The sequence below is a fragment of the Stenella coeruleoalba genome (genome assembly GCF_951394435.1).
Source record: "Stenella coeruleoalba genome assembly, chromosome: 19".
In the NCBI taxonomy this organism is placed as follows: Eukaryota; Metazoa; Chordata; class Mammalia; order Artiodactyla; family Delphinidae; genus Stenella; species Stenella coeruleoalba.
The window spans coordinates 40,534,772-40,555,754 of NC_137165.1; the positions used below are offsets into that span (position 1 = coordinate 40,534,772).

The 20,983-nt window shown below is 52.5% G+C and overlaps 2 protein-coding genes across 2 annotated transcripts; both read left to right on the plus strand.

Annotated features, from left to right (window-relative positions):
* Positions 1-1,263: 1,263 nt before the first annotated feature.
* Positions 1,264-2,132, plus strand: LRRC3C (leucine rich repeat containing 3C; the record flags this gene model as incomplete). The annotated part of the gene is made up of 1 exon (XM_079904893.1): positions 1,264-2,132. The coding sequence occupies exon 1, from the start codon at positions 1,266-1,268 to the stop codon at positions 2,130-2,132; it is 867 nt and encodes a 288-aa protein (XP_079761019.1). The 5' UTR covers positions 1,264-1,265.
* A 13,185-nt stretch (positions 2,133-15,317) lies between these two features.
* On the plus strand, positions 15,318-20,460 carry GSDMA (gasdermin A; the record flags this gene model as incomplete). Its single annotated transcript, XM_079905220.1, is given in 6 exon segments — positions 15,318-15,336; positions 18,215-18,321; positions 18,789-18,903; positions 19,628-19,701; positions 20,224-20,280; positions 20,284-20,460. Coding segments are annotated over 6 exon segments (549 nt in total).
* Between the last annotated feature and the right edge of the window lie 523 nt (positions 20,461-20,983).

Genomic DNA, 20,983 nt, shown 5'->3' on the forward strand with positions numbered 1-20,983 from the left:
CGTGAAAACTTGTAGATGACCATATTGGACTTCAGAAACCTTGAAGAACCCCTTCCAACTCCTTGAGGGGCCGTCTACCAACAGTGCAGAGAACTAACGCAGTGCCCCCTGCCAGGCAAGGAGGTCGGGTACCCTGCGAGGAGCCAGGAGATGAGGTCCTCTGCAGAGAGAGAGACAAGTTTTCCAAGGAAAAGGCTGAGGAAAGTTTGTTCACCATGGGAGACAGTGCACTGTAGGAGGGCAGAAGGGAGGTATGGAGCTGAAGGGAGATGAGTTCAGGAGACAGTGGATGTGAGAGGGGGCCCACCCCAGTTCTGCCCCCCAAGCCTGCCAAGCAGGGATCCCTCTGCTCAGACAGGCTCTGGGCAGAGGGCAGAGGTTCTAAGAGGCAGAGTTTCAGCCCCAGCTGGGAGAGGAAGGATGGAGGATAGCATGTCAAGGCCTCGGAAGGGGAGCCTGAGGCAGGGAATGGAATTGGGGCCCAGTCTTCCCAAGGCAGAGCTCATCAGGGTCCAGGATCTGCCCTCTCTTGGCATCGCCTGGCCAGGCCATGGCTCAGGTATCTGACACCTGGGGCCTGGAGTCATATGCCAGGAAACCCAACACTCTTGGGCCCCAGCCCCCAACTTCCAGCAGCTACAAGCGAGAGAGCAAGGTTTCTGGAGGAGGAAGCGGGTCTCCAGAGCCGAGCAGCAGGGAGGCTACTTCCGGGGAGACGGCAGCACAGGAGAAGGCTCTCCCACCAACAGGGGTGAGAGGCTGGGAGGAGGAAGGAGAGGACAGGGGGGAAGAGTGGGGCGGAGAGGACAAAGCCGGGACGGGCAGAGGGGCGGACGTTCCAGGAGAAAGGGTGAATGGGTACAGGAGCTGGGGCCTGAATCACCTAGCCTAGCTGGACGCTGCAAAGCCCTGTTGCTGATCGGGCTCTCTGGGGCCTACCTGGTCCACCTGGCAGCCATCCAGGTAGGCTGGCAGGAAAAGCCTGTATTCCAATGAAGGAAATCAATACATGAGCAGAAGCAGACACTGAGAAGCCCCCAGACCCAGAATGACCAGTAGGGCTTTGGACCAAGAGACTTCATAGATTAGCCTCCCAGAATCAAAGAGACCCTAGAAGAGTCTCAGGCCCAGGGGACCCTCTACCCAAAGGGCCCAATAAGGAGTCTTGGACCCCAAAGAAGCAAAAAAGCCACGCAGGCCTGAGAGAGCTCCCAAAGGAGAGGCCCCGGCCCAAAAGGAATCCACAGGGGGACTTCAGGAAGAGAATGCTGGCCGTGGGAATGGAATTCTCTGGACTTATTCTTCATTTACGGGGCTTTTTCTTCCCCAGATCCTACTCCACTCCAGGACTATGCCAATCTGCGGCCATGCTCCCACCAGCTGGTCACCTCCTGTCCCTGCTGCTGGTGATAGGCACAGGGGGCACTGTGCCCAGCCCCCGGCTGTCTCCCCAGGGCTGCTACGTGGCAGAAGAAGCTGGGGAGCGGACATTCCGCTGCAGCCAGGCAGGCCTGAGGGCTGTGCCCAACGGCATCCCTAATGACACCCGCAAGCTCTACCTGGACGCCAACCGGCTGGCGTCCGTGCCGGCTGGGGCCTTCCAGCACCTGCCTGTCCTGGAGGAGCTGGATCTATCCCATAATGTCCTTGCCCACGTCTCAGGGGCCGCTTTCCAGGGCCTGGCGGGCACGCTGCGCCACCTCGACCTCTCTGCCAACCAGCTGGCCTCGGTGCCCGTGGAGGCCTTTGCGGGGCTGCAGGTCCAAGTGAACCTGTCTGCCAACCCGTGGCGCTGCGACTGCGCCCTGCAGGAGGTGCTTCAGCGGGTGAGGCTGGCACCAGGCACTGAGACGGGCATCGTCTGTGGCCCGGGAGCCCGATCAGACCTCGTGGGGCAGGAGTTCCTGCCGCTGGTCGAGGAGGAAGAGCTGTGTGGGACGGGGCGGGGCGGGGCCCGGCACAGCACCGACGTGGCCCTGCTGGTCACCATGGGGGGCTGGCTGGTGCTGGTGGTGGCTTATCTGGCCCAGTACGTGTGGGAGAACCGGGATGGGACCCGACGTCCCCTCAAGCGGGCCCCCGTGCCGCCTGTGCACTCTGAGGACTCCTCTACCCTCAGCACCGTGGTCTGATGACCAGGGCTACTCTTCCGACCCTGCACCCCACACCCCTGCTCCTATGCCCTCTCCTCTCCTCCCACCCCCTCTGCCTCCTCTGCAGCCCCTTCCCACCCCCCAATTCCACCTCCTTCCTCCTCTGTCTCCCCGAAACACCTGATCTCTCTCACTCCTCCAGCACCATCTTTGGTGCCTGGGAGTTTTGATGCCGACGCTGGGTCTGGGTTGTGCTAGACTCAGAGACCCAGAGCTTCTGAGCCCACAGTGATGGGGGGACCCCAGAACAGAGAACGATGGTAGATGGTCACGTATGCCAACTTGGAGGTAGGAGCAGGCAGCTTGAGAGCGTGGCGGAGGTGATCTCAAAGCCTGCGCCGTATGGATGTTTGAACTGACTCCGCGAGAATGAGGGGGGCTTTGGGCAGAAGAGGGAGGCCCCCAGCTGAAAGACGGTGGACCAAGACGAAGAAGATGTAAAACTTCGAAAGTCTGAGCAGCGGCAAGACATATCTGGGGGCTGGAGAAGAGGGCGCATAGAGGGGCAAGGGGATGGCGGGACCAAGGTGGCAGTGAGGTCAGAAAGGACCCCGTGGGCTCTTCCTCTCTTCTCCCGCCGCCTCTGCTGAAAAGCTCCCCTCCCCGCCCCCTGCCCCATGCTTCTTGCCTCTCTCACGGCCCCAGGCTCTTCTCCCTGTACCTTCTATTGTGACCCCCTGGTTTAGGGTTCCCTGCTTCCTTTTCCAGAGATTCCCTATCTCTCTGCTCTCTCCTTTTTACCCAGAAGGGCTTCCTGAACCCTTGCTCTTGGGGGAGAAGAACTTTCTGCTCTGCCTGAGCTGGGGATGGGTCACTAGAGAGCTGGAAGGGAGGTGGGGAGGTTTCCCATCCCCAGAACATCACTGGACAATCCAATAAAGCCCCTTTATTAATGCCCCGATCTCTTTCTTATCATTTAGTTTGTTGAACACATGTGGCCCCGCAGTGAGGAGTGGGAGGGTGTTGAGACCTTCTCTGCTACCTCCACCACCCCTTTGGTGTGGGTGCTCCCACTGGGCTGCGTGCCAGCTCCTTTCTCCCATGCTACCTCCCAGCTCCTGACACCAGAGCCTGTCTGCCAGGCATGCCAGGGCCTATGCATTAATGATGATGGAATGGAAGAAGGATGGGGAATGGAAGGGGACATGGAGGGAGGACAACAAGGGAGGCGGGAAGGAGGCCAAAGCCCAGGCATCAGTCTCCAGCCTGCTCAGGGTGCACAGGAAGCAAAAGAAGAGGGAGCCGGTACTCTCTTAGCTGTCTGTCCCTTCTCTCAGCGGGAGTCTGAGCAAGGGGTAGGGAGAAACTAGATGTGCCCAAAGTTAGTAAAAGAATTCCTGGGCAGAGGGGGAGGGCAGAGACCAGGTTGGCTGAAGGAGGGGGCCATACGAGACATCCCTATCACCAAATAGGCTTTTCAAGGGATCCAAAGGGGCCAACACTCCCTGTCCCTTGCCCCTGTGAGGGTGATACATCACGTGGCTTCCATGGAGGAAACAGCCACTTTGGGAAAGCTCTTGGAACCCATAGTAGAAACTGAAGATAAGAACCACTGAACCAGGGTTCCACCCAACTTACGGCAGAGCCTGGGGCAGAATAGGCGGCCACTCAAGGAGCGGCAGAGAGGAATCCAGTCACCTCCCCTCGTCCCTCTGACCCATCCTGACTTCCCTGTCTCCTTTCCAGCCCTGCCCCCTCCTCTCTCGATCCCTGAGGCTCTTCCCACCACTCCAACGCTGAGCTTCCTCACCTCATCCAGGAAACCTCAACTTGACTCATCTCAGAAGAACATGGGACAGCCCCCCATCTTCTTTTCTCAGGGGACATGGGCCTCCCTCTTCATTTCCAGAGGTGCTCAGGGATGGAGGAAAGAACTTGGATGTGGGAAGTTTCAGGCTGTACCTTTGACCGTCCACCCAGCCACATCCTGGCCTGGGCCTTAGAATCCTGGCCCCATCCCTATCAAACCCTCTGTCACTCCCTCCCCTGCCACTCTCAGAATCTGTCCCACTCTGCTCACCCACCCCCTTCTGGAATCAGGCTGGGACTCATCTCCCTAGGTTCTGGGAAATAGATTGTGGAGACCCATGGGGGTGGGAGGGTGGGGGTCGGGTGGGGCACCGTGTCCCTATCGTTGATGCCCATTCCTGGAGGCTCATTCAACTTCCTGTCATCCTGAGCAGCGGAGATAGCATCTTTAAGGTCTGCAGAGAGTGGGTTCCCCTACCGTCACCCCTAACCCCAATGCTCAGAGGTAAGTTCAGGATGGGAAAGGATCCAGGGAGGGAAGCTTTGCTTGGAGCCCGGATCAGGAGGGGTCCTGGAGCCCTGGATAATAAACGTCCCACCAGTTATCATTATGGCTCCCCTCTGGCTCAAATTTCTTTCCCTCTCTGGAGCTAGGACAGGAGGGAAAGGAGAGGGAGGACAAGTGGGGCAGAATATGGGGGGGCAGGGTAGGGAGGTGGCAGACAGATGCTTCACCGGCTCTCCTCCCCAGGGAGAGACCTCTTCGCCCAAGCCAGTTGGGGTCTCTGAGTCAGAACTTGGTGTGAGGGGGGTGTCCAACGCAGTAACTTCGGCTCAGCCCATCACAGGAGACTGGGCAAAGTGGGGCCGCCACAGCCTCAGAGAGGCTCCTGCTAGGACACCAGTTACTGAACCCCTAAGCCCTACCATCAGCACCCTGGCCTCTGGGTTGTGTTTGTCCTCTGGGCAGGCAGGAAGGCGTGACAGAAGTGGTTTCAGCCCCATCCTTATCTCTGCCGGAGACCAGTGATCATAGGACCAGTGTTCCGAGACGCCACGTGGGCCCTGGCAAGGCAGCTGGATGGCCTCGTTTCGGTTGCCTGTTTCTGGACCTTCTGCCTGGTACAGAGGAAAGGGGGACACGTTATGTCAAGACCAACCTCTCCCATCGGGATGTGCTGGAGCCAGGAACAAAGCTGCTTCCCTGGTGGAGCAGTGGGTAAGAATCCGCCTGCCGATGCAGGAGACACGGGTTCGAGCCCTGGTCCAGGAAGATCCCACATGCCGCGGAGCAGCTAAGCCCGTGCGCCACAACTACTGAGCCTGTGCTCTAGAGCCTGTGAGCCACAACTACTGAGCCCGCGTGCTACAATTACTGAAGCCCGTGCGCCTAGAGCCCGTGCTCCGCCACGAGAGAAGCCACTGCAATGAGAAGCCCGCGCGCCGCAACGAAGCGTAGCCCCCGCTCGCCGCAACTAGAGAAAGCCCGTGCGCAGCAACGAAGACCCAACACAGCCAAAAAAAAAAAAAAAAAAAAGGCTGCCAGCTACCAAGAGAGCCCAGCCACATGCCTGGTCCAGCTCTGATGCAAGAACCCAGGAAGGCAGATCCCGGCTTGTCATCCATGGGCAGCACCCTGGAGCCGGTGGTCTGTGGGTGGAGGTGGGAGGAGAGGAGAGTCCCTCACTCAGCCCTTCCACCACTAGCTTCTGGAGCAGCAGAGAAAGCAGGTGCTGCCCTCAGGGAGCCCCAGTCTGAGGAGGAGAGCTATGACCCTATCTCTCAGGGAACCCCCAGACTAATGGAAGAAATAAGGTCCTTTCTCTTTGGGGAGCTCTGATGTTGGTGAGACCAAGACATCTCCCAGACACAGAGACTGAAGCACGTACAAAGCCTAGTTATCTACTAAAGGAAGTGGAGAGAGAACAAACCGAGTACAAGGGAGCTGAGGGAGGCCCTTAAGAAGTAGTGCCCCACCCTTCCTGTCCTGGGCTCCTGTGCAGACATTCCAAGTGCAACCCTGAATGAGGGGTGTCAGTATCAAAACCAGGAGAACCCAGGCAGCTTCTTCCAAGTACCTCCCCCATTAGACTATGGGGAGTTCCAACCAGAAACAGTTTCCTCTCGTTTCTCTGGGGTCCTGTTATCAGTAACCTCGGTTGCCTGTAAGGCATGATTTCCCAAACCAGGAAGGCAGAAAACCAAGCAGACAGAGCAAGGCATCTTAGCTGCCAAAGCGCATGCCACCACAAGTCCACTGGCTCATTCAACAAACATTTATTGAGTTACTACTACATACCAGGTGCTGCAGATTCAAAGATGAGGAAATTGTGGTGCCCATCCTTGGAAGACCTGACAGTTAGTGATGACAGCCCGGGCGACAGAGGTGTGCGCAGGGGCCACGTGAGCCCAAAAGGGGCATCTAAAGCAAAGGTTCAGATACTTTGTTCACAGGAGCACTCACTCAGAACCCATTTATTTCGCCTATGTTTTAAAATCTTATTTTACATAGAGTTCTAATAATTTTGGAACTATGGTTTCCTTGATACAACAGGTTAGAAGCAGTATATTTGAAGTAGGAAAAAATTTCACTACAGATAGAATAATAGCAGGGAGTATCAACAGCCTGAGAGCAGGGAGAGACCTTCCTAAAAGTATTTTTAAGAACTCAAAAAGCAATGCAGTAGGGCCCTGTAATGTCTTCTTTTTTTAAATTTATTTTATTGAAGTATAGTTGACTTACAATGTTTTGATAGTTTCTGGTGTACAGCAAAGTGATTCAGTTATACATGTACATACATTCTTTTTACTTTTTTAATATTTATTTATTTATTTGGCTGTGCCGGGTCTTAGTTGTGGCACGTGGGATCTTTTTAGTTGCAGCATGCAGGATCTTTAGTTGTGGCATGCAAACTCTTAGTTGCGGCATGTAGGATCTAGTTCGCTGACCAGGGATCAAAGCCTGGCCCCCTGCATTGGGAGCACGGAGTCTTAGCCACTGGACCAACAAGGAAGTACCTACATTGTTTTCCATATTCTTGGCCATTATGGTTTATCACAGGATATTGAATACAGTTCCCTGTGCTATACAGTAGGACCTTGTTGTTTATCTATTTTATATATAATAGTCTGCATCTGCTAATCCCAAACTCCTGATGCATCTCTCCCCCACCCCTCCTCCTCCTTGGCAACCACAAGTCTGTTCTCTACGTCTGTGAGTCTGTTTTTATTTTGGAGATAAGTTCATTTGTGTAATATTTTAGATTCCACATATAAGTGATATCATATGATATTTGTCTTTCTCTTTCTGACTTAGTACAATAATCTCTAGGTCCATCCATGTTGCTGCAAATGGCATTATTTCATTTCATTCTTTTTTATGGCTGAGTAGTATTCCACTGTATATATGTACCACATCTTCTTTATCCATTCATCTGTTGATGGACATTGAGGTTGTTTCCATGTCTTGGCTATTGTGAATAGTGCTGCAGTAAACATTGGGGTTCATGTATCTCTTCAAATTACAGTTTTCTTCAGGTATTTGCCCAGGAGTGGGATTGCTGGATCATATGGCAACTCTATTTTTAGTTTTTTGATGAACTCCGTACTGTTTTCCATAGTGGCTGCACCAATTTACATGTAGTGTCTTCTAAATGACCCTGTGTGGACAAATTATTCTCCCCGCCTCTAAGGGGCCTATGGATGTTGGCAAAATGCATACTATTAATCTCACTGACTTTGAGTTACCTGCAAAAGAGGTCAAATCTTGGAGTGTCCACTTTCAGGGACAGGGAGCCCGTGATGCATTTGAGAAAGTTTCCCTCCTATGAGGGCAGAAGTAAATAATGCAGAAAGACTATTGGAAAAATGCTTGTTCTACCAGGGCTGCCTCCTTGTTCCTTCCTCCATGGGACCAAGATCTGCCCTGAGGCTGTGCAGAGCAGCCCAGTCTCTCCTGGAAACGACAGCCCTTTGAATGGGTGAAGATGGCTCTCCAGCACCTGATTCAGCACATCATGGCCCTTCTCTGTTCTTGTCTCTCTGTCCCCAATTGATGTCCCACAATCACCACCACACCCACACACCTGCCTCAGGTCCCTGGAAAATCCAGCTTATCTCCTCCCAGTCACAATACTCATTTCTGCACTTATGACGATTACTCTCTTCCTCTTTTAGAATGTTTAAAAAAAAAACAAAAGGGCTTCCCTGGTGGCGCAGTGGTTGAAAGTCCGCCTGCCGATTCAGGGGACACGGGTTCGTGCCCCGGTCCGCGAAGATCCCACGTGCTGCAGAGTGGCTGGGCCCGTGAGCCATGGCCACTGAGCCTGCGTGTCCGGAGCCTGTGCTCCGCAACGGGAGAGGCCACAACAGTGAGAGGCCCGCGTACTGAAAAACAAAACAAAACAAACAAACAAAATAAACTCAAGTCCCCACACTAAAACTAATGTCTGAAGTCAGCACTCAATTTTTATTCATTTTAGGGGTCGGGGCAATTTATCATGCAGAGTCAAGCCATCAGGGAAGGTTCTCTCAAAGGATGTATGGGAACAAGCACAATGGCATGGTGTCTGTCCCGGAGAACCAAGAAAAGACTCCAAGATCACCAAGACTGCAGTCGTAGGGCACCTGGTGAATATCTCTGTCACAGTCAGCAGCAAATGTCAAAATTCCATGGACATCCAAAACCTCAGCATTGTGAATGATCTGGAAAACCTAAGAAGGGGTGAGCTGCTGACTGAGGTGGGGAGGCAGGTTGAGGATGCCAGGCCAGCCAAGGGGGCTGGCACCAAGGGGTATGCCCCCACCCAGAGGGGTTCAGGCTATCAGAGATGGCAGGGGTCTTCACTTTACGAAAAGGCCCAGAGAGGGATGGTGAGTTGTCCAATGTCACACAGGGAGTCAGGGAAGAAGCAAGACTAGAACCCACAGGTCCCCTGTCCCTCTGAGACACACACACACACACACACACACACACACACACACACACACACACACACGCTTCCTTCCAAGGGAATGGGCTGAGGGAAGGGTAGACCTAGGGGTGCCACTGAGGGAGCTGGACATGGATCAGAAGAGAGCCTCACCCACTCAGAGCCAGCTCCACCCCCGCAGCACAAGAAGCTAAGAAGCTTCAGGAGCATGGGGAAAACCTGTCTGTACATGGTGACCGAGGCTGTGAGATGCTGAGGGAAGCCACCCTAGAGGAGGGGAGCGAGACTGGAGGGGCCATTCCATCCCCCTCCTCACCGCTGCTGGATTCAGAGTTGGGAACCTCCAAGATGCTTTCCATGCCCCACCCCATCCATACACACGCTTGCCCCCACTCCTTCCCTCCCACAGCCCTTGAATCTCCCCTGCATCCTTGCCCATCATTAGGGCATCCTAATGTACCTCTCTCCCGTCCATACCTGCCTCTCATCCAGTTCCCCTAATAATGGCGTCTTCATCTTTTATAATACCGCTCTTCTCTTTTCTAAGGATTTTTCCATCTATTATTTCACATAAGATAAGTAGGCTACTTGCTATTGCAATCCCCATCTCACATGTTTAGGAAACTACCTCGGAAAAGTCCATTGGCTCACCAGCTACTCAGTGGGCAATCTGTGAACAAACCCCAGGCTTTAAGACTCCAGCCGGTGCTTTTCGCTCACAGCTCCAGCCCCTGCCAGAGTTCTCACCTCCCTCTGCCAAGTTCCCCTCTCTTCATTTCTCTTCCATCTTCCGCCACCACCACCTGCCCCTTGACGACCTGTCTTTCCCCAGGGCTCTCTCAGTCCCAACACCACCATCAGCCTACCCCAAGCAGTAGTCACTGGGTAGAGCAGGGGGGTGCCCTGGATGGGAGCCGGGTGAATGTGGAGGAGAGGAGGGGAGGCAGACAGCCCAGGGTTGGTCCCCCAGTCTCAGGGCTGAAATCTGGGCGGTGGGGGTCTTCCATTCCTCTTTAGGCTCTGCCCCCCCAAACCAACTGATGACCCCAGCCCCTTCCAACACCTTCTGTGCAGCTCCCTAAAGTATACACCTCTCACCACTCCTCCCCTCTCGGAGACCACACTCTGTGGGTGTGTGTGGTGAGGCGAGCTGGCCAGGAAGGAGGAGTTGGGAGTCAGTGACAGCCAGTGCCCCATTTCTGAGCCCTCACAGACATCCTCCCGTTCAAGGACCAGAACCTGAAGCTGTTCCCCTCCGAAGGTGAGAGAAGCTGAAGGACTCTTCTTCCCTCCACATCCCATAAGGTGATGGGGGACAAAGTCTCAGAAGGCGAGAGGGACACAAAGATCCCCCTTCTCCAGCAAAGGAAAGAAACCGGTCAAGTGAGGAATTCAAGCCCAGAGCCCTTTCTCAAAACCCTGGGGTGGTGGTGGGTGGGATGCAGAGGGGTCTCTCAGGATGCAGTGATGACAGGCATCCCAGCCACGGGTTTCCTGGGCCTTTAAGTGCATCCTCCCCCTGCCCCAGGCTCCACCAGGCTCTTCTAGGCAGGATGAGGCTGAACCCACCCGGGGCTGCACCAGCGGTCAGGAGGACGCCTCTTCCTTTAGGGCTCTCAGTCCTCCTTCTTCAGTCACAGTCACCCGTGGAGTCCCTTTCCCCTCTGCAGGGTCCTGAACGTCCATCAAAAAATACTGTAAGGAGCTGAGCTCCCCCGTCACCCCACACCAGACCCTGCCCTGATCCTCTTTCCCTGGGGAGGGGCACTTGAGGGAGACACAGGACACCAAGCCTCAGAAGGGGGCCTCTGTGCCTGGGGGTGGGGGGACCCTCTGGGTGAAGTTATGTGAAGGCAGACGGAGCAAAGTAGGGTCCTAGTCACCTCTGTCCTGTCCTCATAGCTCTGTCTGGGCCTGAGCCGGTCCCCCGGGAGCCCACGAGGTTTCGGGAGCTACAGGCTTAGGTGGACGAGGAGCTGCTGGTGCTGAAGGGCCTGACCCGGAACAGCAGACCGCCGGGCTGAGGGAAGGATTGGCGCTGCTGGGCCAGGGGTGGAGGCTGCAGGAGCTGTGGGACACGGCGGGGGCGGGGCTGGGGCTCGGCTGGGGCTCGGCTGGGGCTCCTGGGGGCGGGGCCTGGACGGAGTGGGCGGGATTGCGGGAGGCTGGGGGCGGGGTGATGAGGGAGTTCCGGAGCACGCTGGAGTGGTGACTGCAGGACTGAGGGGGCGAGAGGCGGGGCTTAAACGGCTGGCGGGGGTCCCTGGGAGGGGGGCTAAACTGGTGATGGCTAGACTGTCCGCCGCGGGGGCGGGGCCGGATGGTGAAGGCGGGACTACGGGAGCGAGGGGAGGGGCTTAACATGGCTGGGGGCGGGAGTGGGCGGCCTGGGGCGGGGCTACGGGTTGCGGGGGCCAGATGCAGGTTGGATGGGGAGTGACTGGCCTCCTTCAGGGATATCTCAGCCAGCACGTCCACTCGAGGGAGGATTCTTTATGCTAAGGGAGAGACTAGGCTCCTGCCCTGAGGGAATCCTCACTCTGAGTGGGGAGACCTGCTCCCTCTCCCTCGGGGAGCTCTCTGTCTCACTAACTGCAGGAGTACCTAGCTGATCACTTCCCATCTCTCTGCCAGGTGGATGGGGCCCTGGATTTTAACAAGCCAGAGGTTCTGGGAGTCCGAGGGGCGGGCCCGGTTACTCAGTCCTCGAATGACTACAGGAGACTTCTAGCAAACTCCGTTCCATACTGGCTGGATACATCCTCTACGTGCTGGAAGTTCTGAGCGATGAGGGTCGGGAGCGGGGATGGGGTCAGTCTCCGATGTGACTGATGGGCCTACTGGGTTGGGCCCAATTGCACCAAGAAGGACCTGCAACTTAATTTACAAGTCCCACTGCAAAATGAAAAATACAGGGCTCCTTGTTAAAAATTTATTAAGAAATATTCAAGATGACAACAGCAGAGCATTAAACCAAGCATGGGACCCAATGCAACTGCATAGGTTGCGTGCTGTGGTACCAGCTACAAAGCAGAGCGTCTCAGGGTCCAAACCCAGGTGTCACCTCCGAGGAAAAGGCAAGAAGTGCAAGCCCTTCTACCCCACCCACCCACCCATTTTTCCTAAAAGAAAGGGGAATGTATCCTCTTAGGAATCTTCTCTTATCCTCTCCTGGAGGGGATTGAATCTGCTGTCCCCCAACACACACACACACACACACCCCAACTACCAGAGCTGCCTTACAATCCGCTGCCCACCAGAGGGAGAGACTGTGCCCCTGTCCCTCACGTGGTCTCTACTCCTTTACCCTCTGCAGAGCTGAGCGAGGAGCAACAGCAGCTACTAGCCATGTCCACGGAGAAAGTGTTCCTTCCCCAACAGACAGAGCTGATGAGGATCTGAGGGTCGCAAGATGGGTGTCAGGGATGACAACTAGGGTAAAATTGAACGCTAGAAACGATGTGGGAGTGCATCCAGCTCTACTCCCTCTCTCACTGATGAGCACTCTGGACCAGAGAGCAGAAGGTACTTCTCCGGGGCCACACAGCAGGCTCTTGGCAGAGCTCTCTACAGAACTCAGGTTTCCAAATTCTTAACCCATGCCTATTTTTCCTCTGCTCTAGCACTAATGGGCAGAAGGGGTCAAGGATGGGGGCAGGGGCTGAAATTTAAAATTTTACTGCAGGGACTTCCCTGGTGGTCCAGTGGGTAAGACTCCATGCTCCCATTGCAGGTCACCTGTGTTCCAGCCCTCGTTGGGGAACTAGATCCCACATGCACGCCGCAACTAAGAAGCCCACATGCAGCAACAAAGATCCCACGTGGGGGCTTCCCTGGTGGCGCAGTTGTTGAGAATCTGCCTGCCAATGCAGGAGACAGGGGTTCGAGCCCTGGTCTGGGAAGATCCCACATGCCACGGAGCAACTGGGCCCGTGAGCCACAACTACTGAGCCTGCGCGTCTGGAGCCTGTGCTCCGCAACAAGAGAGGCCGCGACAGTGAGAGGCCCGCGCACCGCGATGAAGAGTGGACCCCGCTCACCGCAACTAGAGAAAGCTCTCGCACAGAAACGAAGACCCAACACAGCCAAAAATAAATAAATAATTTATTTTAAAAAAAACAAAAACAGGAAAAGATCCCACGTGCCGCAACTAAGACCTGGCACAGCCTAAATAAATAATTTTAAAATAATATAAAATTTTACTGCGGACCACCTCTGAAGTTGGTAGCTCCCCAAATGCAAAGCACCTTGTAATGTTTATTCTCTACTGTGCAGGTGGTGATCATCCTGGACCAAGTTTTCCAGGGGGATGCAGTGCTCTTCTGTCTTCACTTCAAGCTACTCAGGGGCTTTTAGGGCGAGGAGCTGAAGGTCACCCAGCCCTAGTCGGACTCTGCAGCCTTGACATACAAGGGGATGGACACCATTATACCCGGGACCCCAATGCCTTGTCACCATTCTGCGCCCTCCATGCCATCCTCGCCGTATTTCAGGTGTGGCCAACAACACCTGGCTTTCCCCAACCAGAACTGGGGAAAACAGAGTGGGGCTTGGCGCAGGCCTGGGGGAGCTGGTGAAATGGAGAGGAGCTTCGACTCCAAGTTCTCCTGGAAGCAGAGCTTCAAAGCCTCCATCTGGGACCCAGTCTCTTCAACAAGGATCTGGGACCTCTGTCCCATCACGAGGGCCTAGCAGTCACAGCTGAGGAGGAAAGCTTCTCTTTCATCAGCTGTGAGTGGACAGGAGCTCCAGCACCTGGCGCAGCTGCATCTTCAGCCTGACTAGGGGTAGGGGGCCTGGCAGCAGAGGGCTAGGGGCAGCGAGGGCTGGCACCTTGTAGTTTGACCATGAGTTTGACGTACTTCTTCAGTGATTCAGCACAACTTTGAGTAAGTGTCACAAGCCACTGACCAGTGTCTGCTCAGCCAGGATTTTGGAGATGTCTTAGGCTCTAAAGCAGGTTTGAGAATTTAGGAAGAACTTTTTTTTAGGGGATAAGAAAAGAGTCTGGGGGTTTTACTCCATTCAGAAAAGAAGTATAGTTTATTTATGGAAGTATAGCTCACAATCGGCAATGTGCACCCCAAAACTTCCAACCTCCCATGAGAGATATAATTTTTTTTTTGGCCTCGCATGGGGGATCTTAGTTCCCTGACCAGGGATCGAACCCACTCCCCATGCTGTGGAAGCGCAGAATCTTATCCACTGGACTGCCAGGGAAGTCCCCCATGAGAAATATAAAACGCAACGCCCTCACAGCACATTCTTCCTGCTTCTCCACCACTCCAGCCTGTCTTCATCCCTAGCTAGTCCACCTCCTTTAACTCAGCAAAGGTCTGGGAGTATGTCTGTGCAGGGGGTCCCTTCCCCCAAGTGCTCCAGGCTTCCCACACCCTACAAATTGGCTCTGTCTGCTACAGGCACGTTCCTTAAGCTCCTTCCTGCCCTCATAACTCCCAGGGTGTCAGCTTCTTCCCATTCTTGCCAGGATCAATGCCTTCCACCCTCCTGAACTTCAGTAGCCTACCCCTCTCTCCTTCCTCTTTGGCCCCGTCCTGAGGAGAAAATTAAGAATAATAAAGAAGAATAACCCGGCAGTCCAGTGGTTAAGAGTCCACACTTCAAATGCAGGGGGCACAGGTTCGATCCCTGGTCGGGGAACTAGGATAACACATGCCACACAGCGTGGCCAAAAAATAAAATAAAATCAAATCTACAACAGAAGGAAACCCCATCCCACCCCCCAAAAGAAGAAAAAAAACTGTAAAAAAAAAAAAAGGAGATTAAAGAAGAAAATGGGTAAGTAAAATAAGTAAATAATGCCCTGTCCCAATGTCTGTGTCTGTCTTCAGAGTCTGCAGTGTACTCTGTGGGTCAGCGTCTTAGAGAACAGGTGGCTGGGGCTTCCTCCCCTAAGTCGATTCCCTTGCCTGACCCCCATCTCCTAGCAACCACACACAAATCAGGAGATTGGAGCAAAACTCTGGGATGATTATCGCCCATTACCTCCCTTAACTGACCACCAGAGGGAGATACAGAGTAAAGCCTGTTGCCTGCATCAGCACGGTGCCCTACCCAGGCTCCTGTTTCAATAAATCACAATTAATTGACCTGAAGAGTACTTACACATTAATCCAACTTAAATTTCCTCCAACACAATTTGAATTGTGTCCCAGATTCCCCTGAACATAAACAAGGACTCTGAGGAAAAGAAGTCTCTGGACCCTAAAGTGATTCTGTGGCCTATCCCTAAGGACTTTACTGGAGGTTTTCTTGAGGAGCTGGTGCTGAATGGGGTAGAGGGTGACAAAAAGACAGCATATGCTGGGTGGGAGGAACAGCACTGGGACAAGCCTGGCATGGATGTTTTTATTCCAAAAGCACAAGACCTTCCAACCTGACTGACCTCACAAGCCCTTATTTCTTCTCTGTGCCTTGAACCCTCAAAGGCTCCTGCTTGGAACACCATCATGCAGTTGGGGGGATGGTGCGAGGGGGTGAAGGTGGGGTGGGAGCAGGACAAGGAGAATAAGGACAGGTCTGGTAGAGTTCAGAGGGAAGGAAGGAGGGCAAGAGAAATAAAGTAGCAAGATTTCTAGGTCAGAGGAGAGAAAGCTGGCTTGATGGACTTTCTGGGTCCTCAGGAAGAACAGAAACAGGTGTGACTTTTTTTTTTTAATATTTATTTATTTATTCTTGGCTGTGTTGGGTCTTTTTTTTTAATAAATTTTTTTTTTTTTTTTTTTTGGCTGCATTGGGTCTTTGTTGCTGCACGTGGGCTTTCTCTAATTTCAGCGAGCGGGGGCTATTCTTCGTTGCAGTGTGCGGGCTTCTCATTGCGGTGGCTTCTCTTGTTGTGGAGCACGGGCTCTGGGCACGTGGGCTCTAGAGATCAGGCTCAGTAGTTGTGGCGCACGGGCTTAGTTGCTCCGCGGCACGTGGGATCTTCCCGGACCAGGGCTCGAACCCATGTCCGGGCAGACTCTTAACCACTGCGCCATCAGAGAAGCCCCTGTGTCGTGTCTTAGTTGTAGAACACAGGATCTTTTTGTTGCGGCACTCGGGCTCTCTCGTTGAGGCGCGTGAACTCAGTAGTTGTGGCACTCAGGCTTAGTTGCCCTGTGGCATGTGGGATCTTATGTCCCTGACCAGGGATGAAGCCCTCATCCCCTGTGTTGGAAGGCGGATTCTTAACCAGTGGACCACCAGGGAAGTCCCAGGTGTGACTTCTTGAAATCACTATTCTCCAAGTCTTTGGAGGATGAGCTGAACTGGAAACCTTGGCTTGCAGTCAGTGGGAGGAAGATAGACACTAGGAAGAAACTCCCAAGAGTCTGGCTGAGGCAATGGTGGGCTGGGAAGAGGGTGGGGAGTGGAGCCGCCTTCTCTGGAGCTGATTAAAGGATGGGAGACTGCACAGCCCAGGACCACATGCTGGATTGCTGTCGTATCACATCAATGTGCTGAATAAGAGATACAGAGAGGAAGAGATGGAAATCCAGGAAGAACCAGGAAAAGAGAGATGGAAAGGTTATTACACAGACACACATTTCTGCATACATGTGCAACTGTGACAGGAACCGCGTGACTAATGGCAGCCTTCCCCCACGCCCAATCTCCCATCCCACCGCCTAAGGAGAAGGGATGTTTGTTGAAGGTAATGGTTAGAGCTGTCGAAGGAGGAGGTATTAGACAGCCGAACAAGACGAGCCCAGGGTGGATGGGAAGGGAAGTGAACCAAAAGATGGGGGCAGGGACCAGAGGCCCAGCAGGGGCAAAGTCTTGTTTTGTTTCAAGACAGGGGAGACAGATTTGGGAGCAGCTGTCATACTGAATGAGACTTTGGGGACAGAGGAGGAACAGTCAAGTTTTTAGGACTTTTGCTGTGTGTTATGTGGTCTAATCTCCCCCATTCACCACCAGCCCTTCAAGAAAACCTCCAGTAAAGACCTTGGGACTTCCTGGCGGTCCAGTTGTTGAGTCCGCGCTTCCAATGCTGGGGGCGTGGTTTTGATCCCTGGTCAGGGAACTAAGATCCCGCATGCTGGGCAGTGCAGCCAAAATAAAGAAGTCCTAACTGACTGTTCATAGCCTTCAAGGTCACACTTCATTTTTGTTGGGTGATACTGAGGAGACCCTAAAGGTGAGTGTATGAAGGCTCAGTGGTATTCAGGTTATACATACGGATGCGCAGACACACATCCCAACACCACAGGAGCCTTGCTTGTAAATGTCTTGGTTTGTCATCTAGAGATCTGCCATGTGTGTCAAGTCCCCTTTAAAATTCCTTCCAGGCAGGGATTTAAGATAAGAGCAAGACCTTGGTAGGGAGGGATAAATTAGGAGTTTGGGATTAGCAGATACAAACTACTATATATAAAATAGATAAACAACAAGGTCTTACTGTATAGCACGGGGAACTATAGTCAATATCCTGTAATAAACCATCATGGAAACGAATATGAAAAAGAATATGTACATATAACTGAATCACTTTGCTGTACACCTGAAACCAACACAACATTGTATTGGGTTGGCCAAAAAGATCATTTGGTTTTTTCTGTAAGATGGCTCTAGTAGTGCTTAGTTGTCTTTAACTTCATTCAAAACAACTTTGTTAGATTGTATTGTGACAGCTGTCACATCAGCGTGCATTTAAAAAAAAATCAAAATTGGTGAATTTTTAGAATTATTTATTTATGGCTGCGTTGGGTCTTCATTGTTGCGCGCGGGCTTTCTCTAGTCGTGGCGAGTGGGGGCTTCTCTTGTTGTGGAGCACGGGCTCTAGGCACCCGGGCTTCAGTAGTTGTGGCACTTGGGCTCAGTAGTTGTGGCTTGCAGGCTCTACAGCGCAGGTTCAGTAGTTGTGGCTCACGGGCTTAGTTGCTCCGCGGCATGTGGGATCTTCCTAGATCAGGGCTCGAACCTGTGTCCCCTACACTGGCAGGAGGATTCTTAATCACTGCGCCATCAGGGAAGTCCAAAATTGGTGAATTTTTGTGTAGCCATTTTAATATTGAAGATGGAAGAAAAACAGCAACATTTTCTGAATATTATGCTTTATTATTTCAAGAAAGGTAAAAACGCAACTGAAATGCAAAAAAAGATTTGTGCAGTGTATGGAGAAGGTGCTGTGACTGATCGAACGTGTCAAAAGTGGTTTGCGGGGGCTTCCCCGGTGGCGCAGTGGTTGAGAGTCCGCCTGCCGATGCAGGGGACGCGGGTTCGTGCCCTGGTCCGGGAAGATCCCACATGCCGCGGAGCGGCTGGGCCCGTGAGCCATGGCCGCTGAGCCTGCGCGTCCGGAGCCTGTGCTCCACAATGGGAGAGGCCACAACAGTGAGAGGCCCGCGTACAGCCAAAAAAATAAAAAAACGAGAGAGACCCTGGAAGTGGAGAAGCTGAGCCCAGAAGGGAAGAGCTCCCTGCTCAGCTCCCTCAGCAAACTCTTAGGGAAGAAAAAGGAGCTAGAAGACCTGGAGCTCACGGTGAGGACCCAAGGGAAGGGTAGGAGATGCAGAAGAAGGAAGGCTTTTGGTGGAGCTGTGTGTGGCTATCTGACGGATCTGGCAGAAGGTGGGCAGTAGCTAGAGGAATCGACAGTGGATGCCTTCCCCAAGGCTGGTCAAGTGTTCCCCAGGCTGCCAGGGTCGCCACTGCTCCCCGTGTCCCTCTGGAGAAGGGCAAACAGTGCAGATTCCCCCGAAGCACATGCTCCCTCCTCATGGACAGAGGGTAGGCTCCCCCTCCGTTGGAAGGGGGCTGGACCTTTCCTTTCCAGAGTCCAGGGCTCAGACACCAAGGAACCCAGGAGTCCAACACTTTTCAGGGCTTGATACCTTGAAAAAGAAACAAGGAAATGGAGATAGTTAGCACATCTCAAGGGAATGCTATGTGCCAGGCACTATGCCCTTTAACTGTGTTATCTTGAATAGTAACCCAACTTTCCCCACAGCTTGAAGGAGCTCTAGACAAGGGACATGAAGTAACCCTGCAGGCACTCCCAAAAGATGTCCTACTCTCAAAGGAGGCTATGGGTGCTCTCCTCTATTTCCTTGGACCCCTAACAGGTAAGTGGGGAGTGAGGTCTTCATTTATATACCTATTCAGTGGTAGGAATGAGTCACTGAATGAATTTCCAGATGAATAAATTAATGAATGAATGAGTAAAGAAGTAAATGTCAGGCAAATTATACTACAGTTAAGTAGTTTATATCTACATTTAAAAAAGTTGGTTTCATTCCTAAGGATTCACTTGGTCATCATAGCCTAGTCTTGCTAACAGAGGTTGGGAAATAACCCTAGTTTTATCAGCCATATATTTAAAACTTCTACATATATCTAAGCTCATCACGTTTATATCGATATCTGTTAGTTTTAATTCGAGGATAACATCTTCTGATCTTGCCCCTGAATTCTCTTCTTCCCTCTGCAAGAAACATTCCCCCACCTCGAAAAACTCTCTGGACCTTCACGTGTAAGCTGAGGTGTTTGTTCCTTCACCAAGCCTGCCCTCAAACACCAAGACCAAAGTAGACCCTCAGCTATGGCTCCTGTAACAGCCTGATTATAATTGCATGTTACTTTGTCTTCTCCACTAGACTGCAAGTTCCTTGAGTGAAGAGAGGTTGATTTTTACCTAACACATCCAGCAAAGGTGCCTGGCCTAGAGCAGGCATTCAACCACGGATGAATGTATGAATCAACGGATGCCAACATTCTGGAAATACACCCACTGGGAGCCTGTAGTCCCCTTTGCACCCACACATCTCTTTCTCTGCTTTTCTTCTCCAGAGCTAAGTGAAGCCCAACAGAAGCTGCTGGTACAATCCATGGAGAAAAAGATCTTACCTTTGCAGCTAAAGCTGGTGAGAAAAAATGGCAGATGTCGGGAGAGTTTGCGAGGGAGTCAGCTAGAACCAGTGGAAAGATACAATTTCGCCTAATGACAGAACCATCCTCCAGGGCCTCTGTCTTATCCCAGGAGCTCATGCCCACTTCTCATTTCTCTCCATGTTTCTTCCTGTTTGCTATTTCACAACTAGAGGGAAAAGAGTGCCCTTCTGGGCAACTATCTGGGTTTTTCAACCTGATCCTAGTAGAAGAGACAGAAAACTCTGACTTGGTTTATTCCTAACCAAGGGATGTGAGAAAATCTTAATGTCTCTGAGTCTGCCTCAATTCACTCCTCTGTCAAATGGGGCTAAAAACAAATTGCTGCTCATCATTCAGCGTTATTAAAAGGCCCAGACAGAGTTGTCATGTAATGTAACAAAAGGGGTTATAGTAAAAGAACGGTAGCCCTCTTCATGGTTTTTTTGAGTTAGGAAAAAGGAAGAGAGGTTTCTAGTTCTTCCTTTTCATACTACTTTGGTTCCTTCTGGGTGGAGAGCACAATGGAACGGAATTTCCTCCAGGATAAAGAGAGTGTTTTCCCCCTGCAGCCTTAGCTGCTTTCCTCTCTTGGGGAAGAGGAACTGACCCTCACAGAGGCCCTAGTGGGGCTGAGTGGCCTGGAAGTGCAGAGATCGGGCCCCCAGTACACATGGGACGCAGACACCCTTCCCCGCCTCTGTGCCCGTTACGCTGGCCTCTCCCTCCTGCAGCTACTGACCAAGGCGTCCTAAGTTGCCTTTTCCATTGGCTTCCTGCTCTCCTAAGGCCTTCCCTACTTTATTGTGCCCTGTCCTGACATGCAAGGGCGTTTGGGAGCCAGCAGGCTGAGGATGATGGAAACCTTAGCTGATTACCCAAGATAATCAATTTCCACTTGTCCAGCTCTGTATGTCCCCCTGCCCCATGGCTCCACAACCCATCTGCTGATGCTTAAGTCCTCTAAAAGTGGAAACACTCAAACTTTTAAAACTATGACCCATTTCAGCAAAACCAAAATTAAACAGTTTCCTAGCCCAACCCCTACCCCTTTAGAACCCCCTATCTAATCAAATATCTGAAGTCCTCTTTTTCTTTATACATTTTAGGTGTTCGTCCATTTGTTTCACTGTTCCACTGTGCTAAATATTTAGCAATGATTATAATCTATGGAGTGTGGCTATGGACGTTTTTCCCCCATATGATCCAAATCATAAGACTGAAAATGTTCTCTCACCTCAGGAAATGGTTTATCCAGTTGTAGATCTTCCAGTGCAT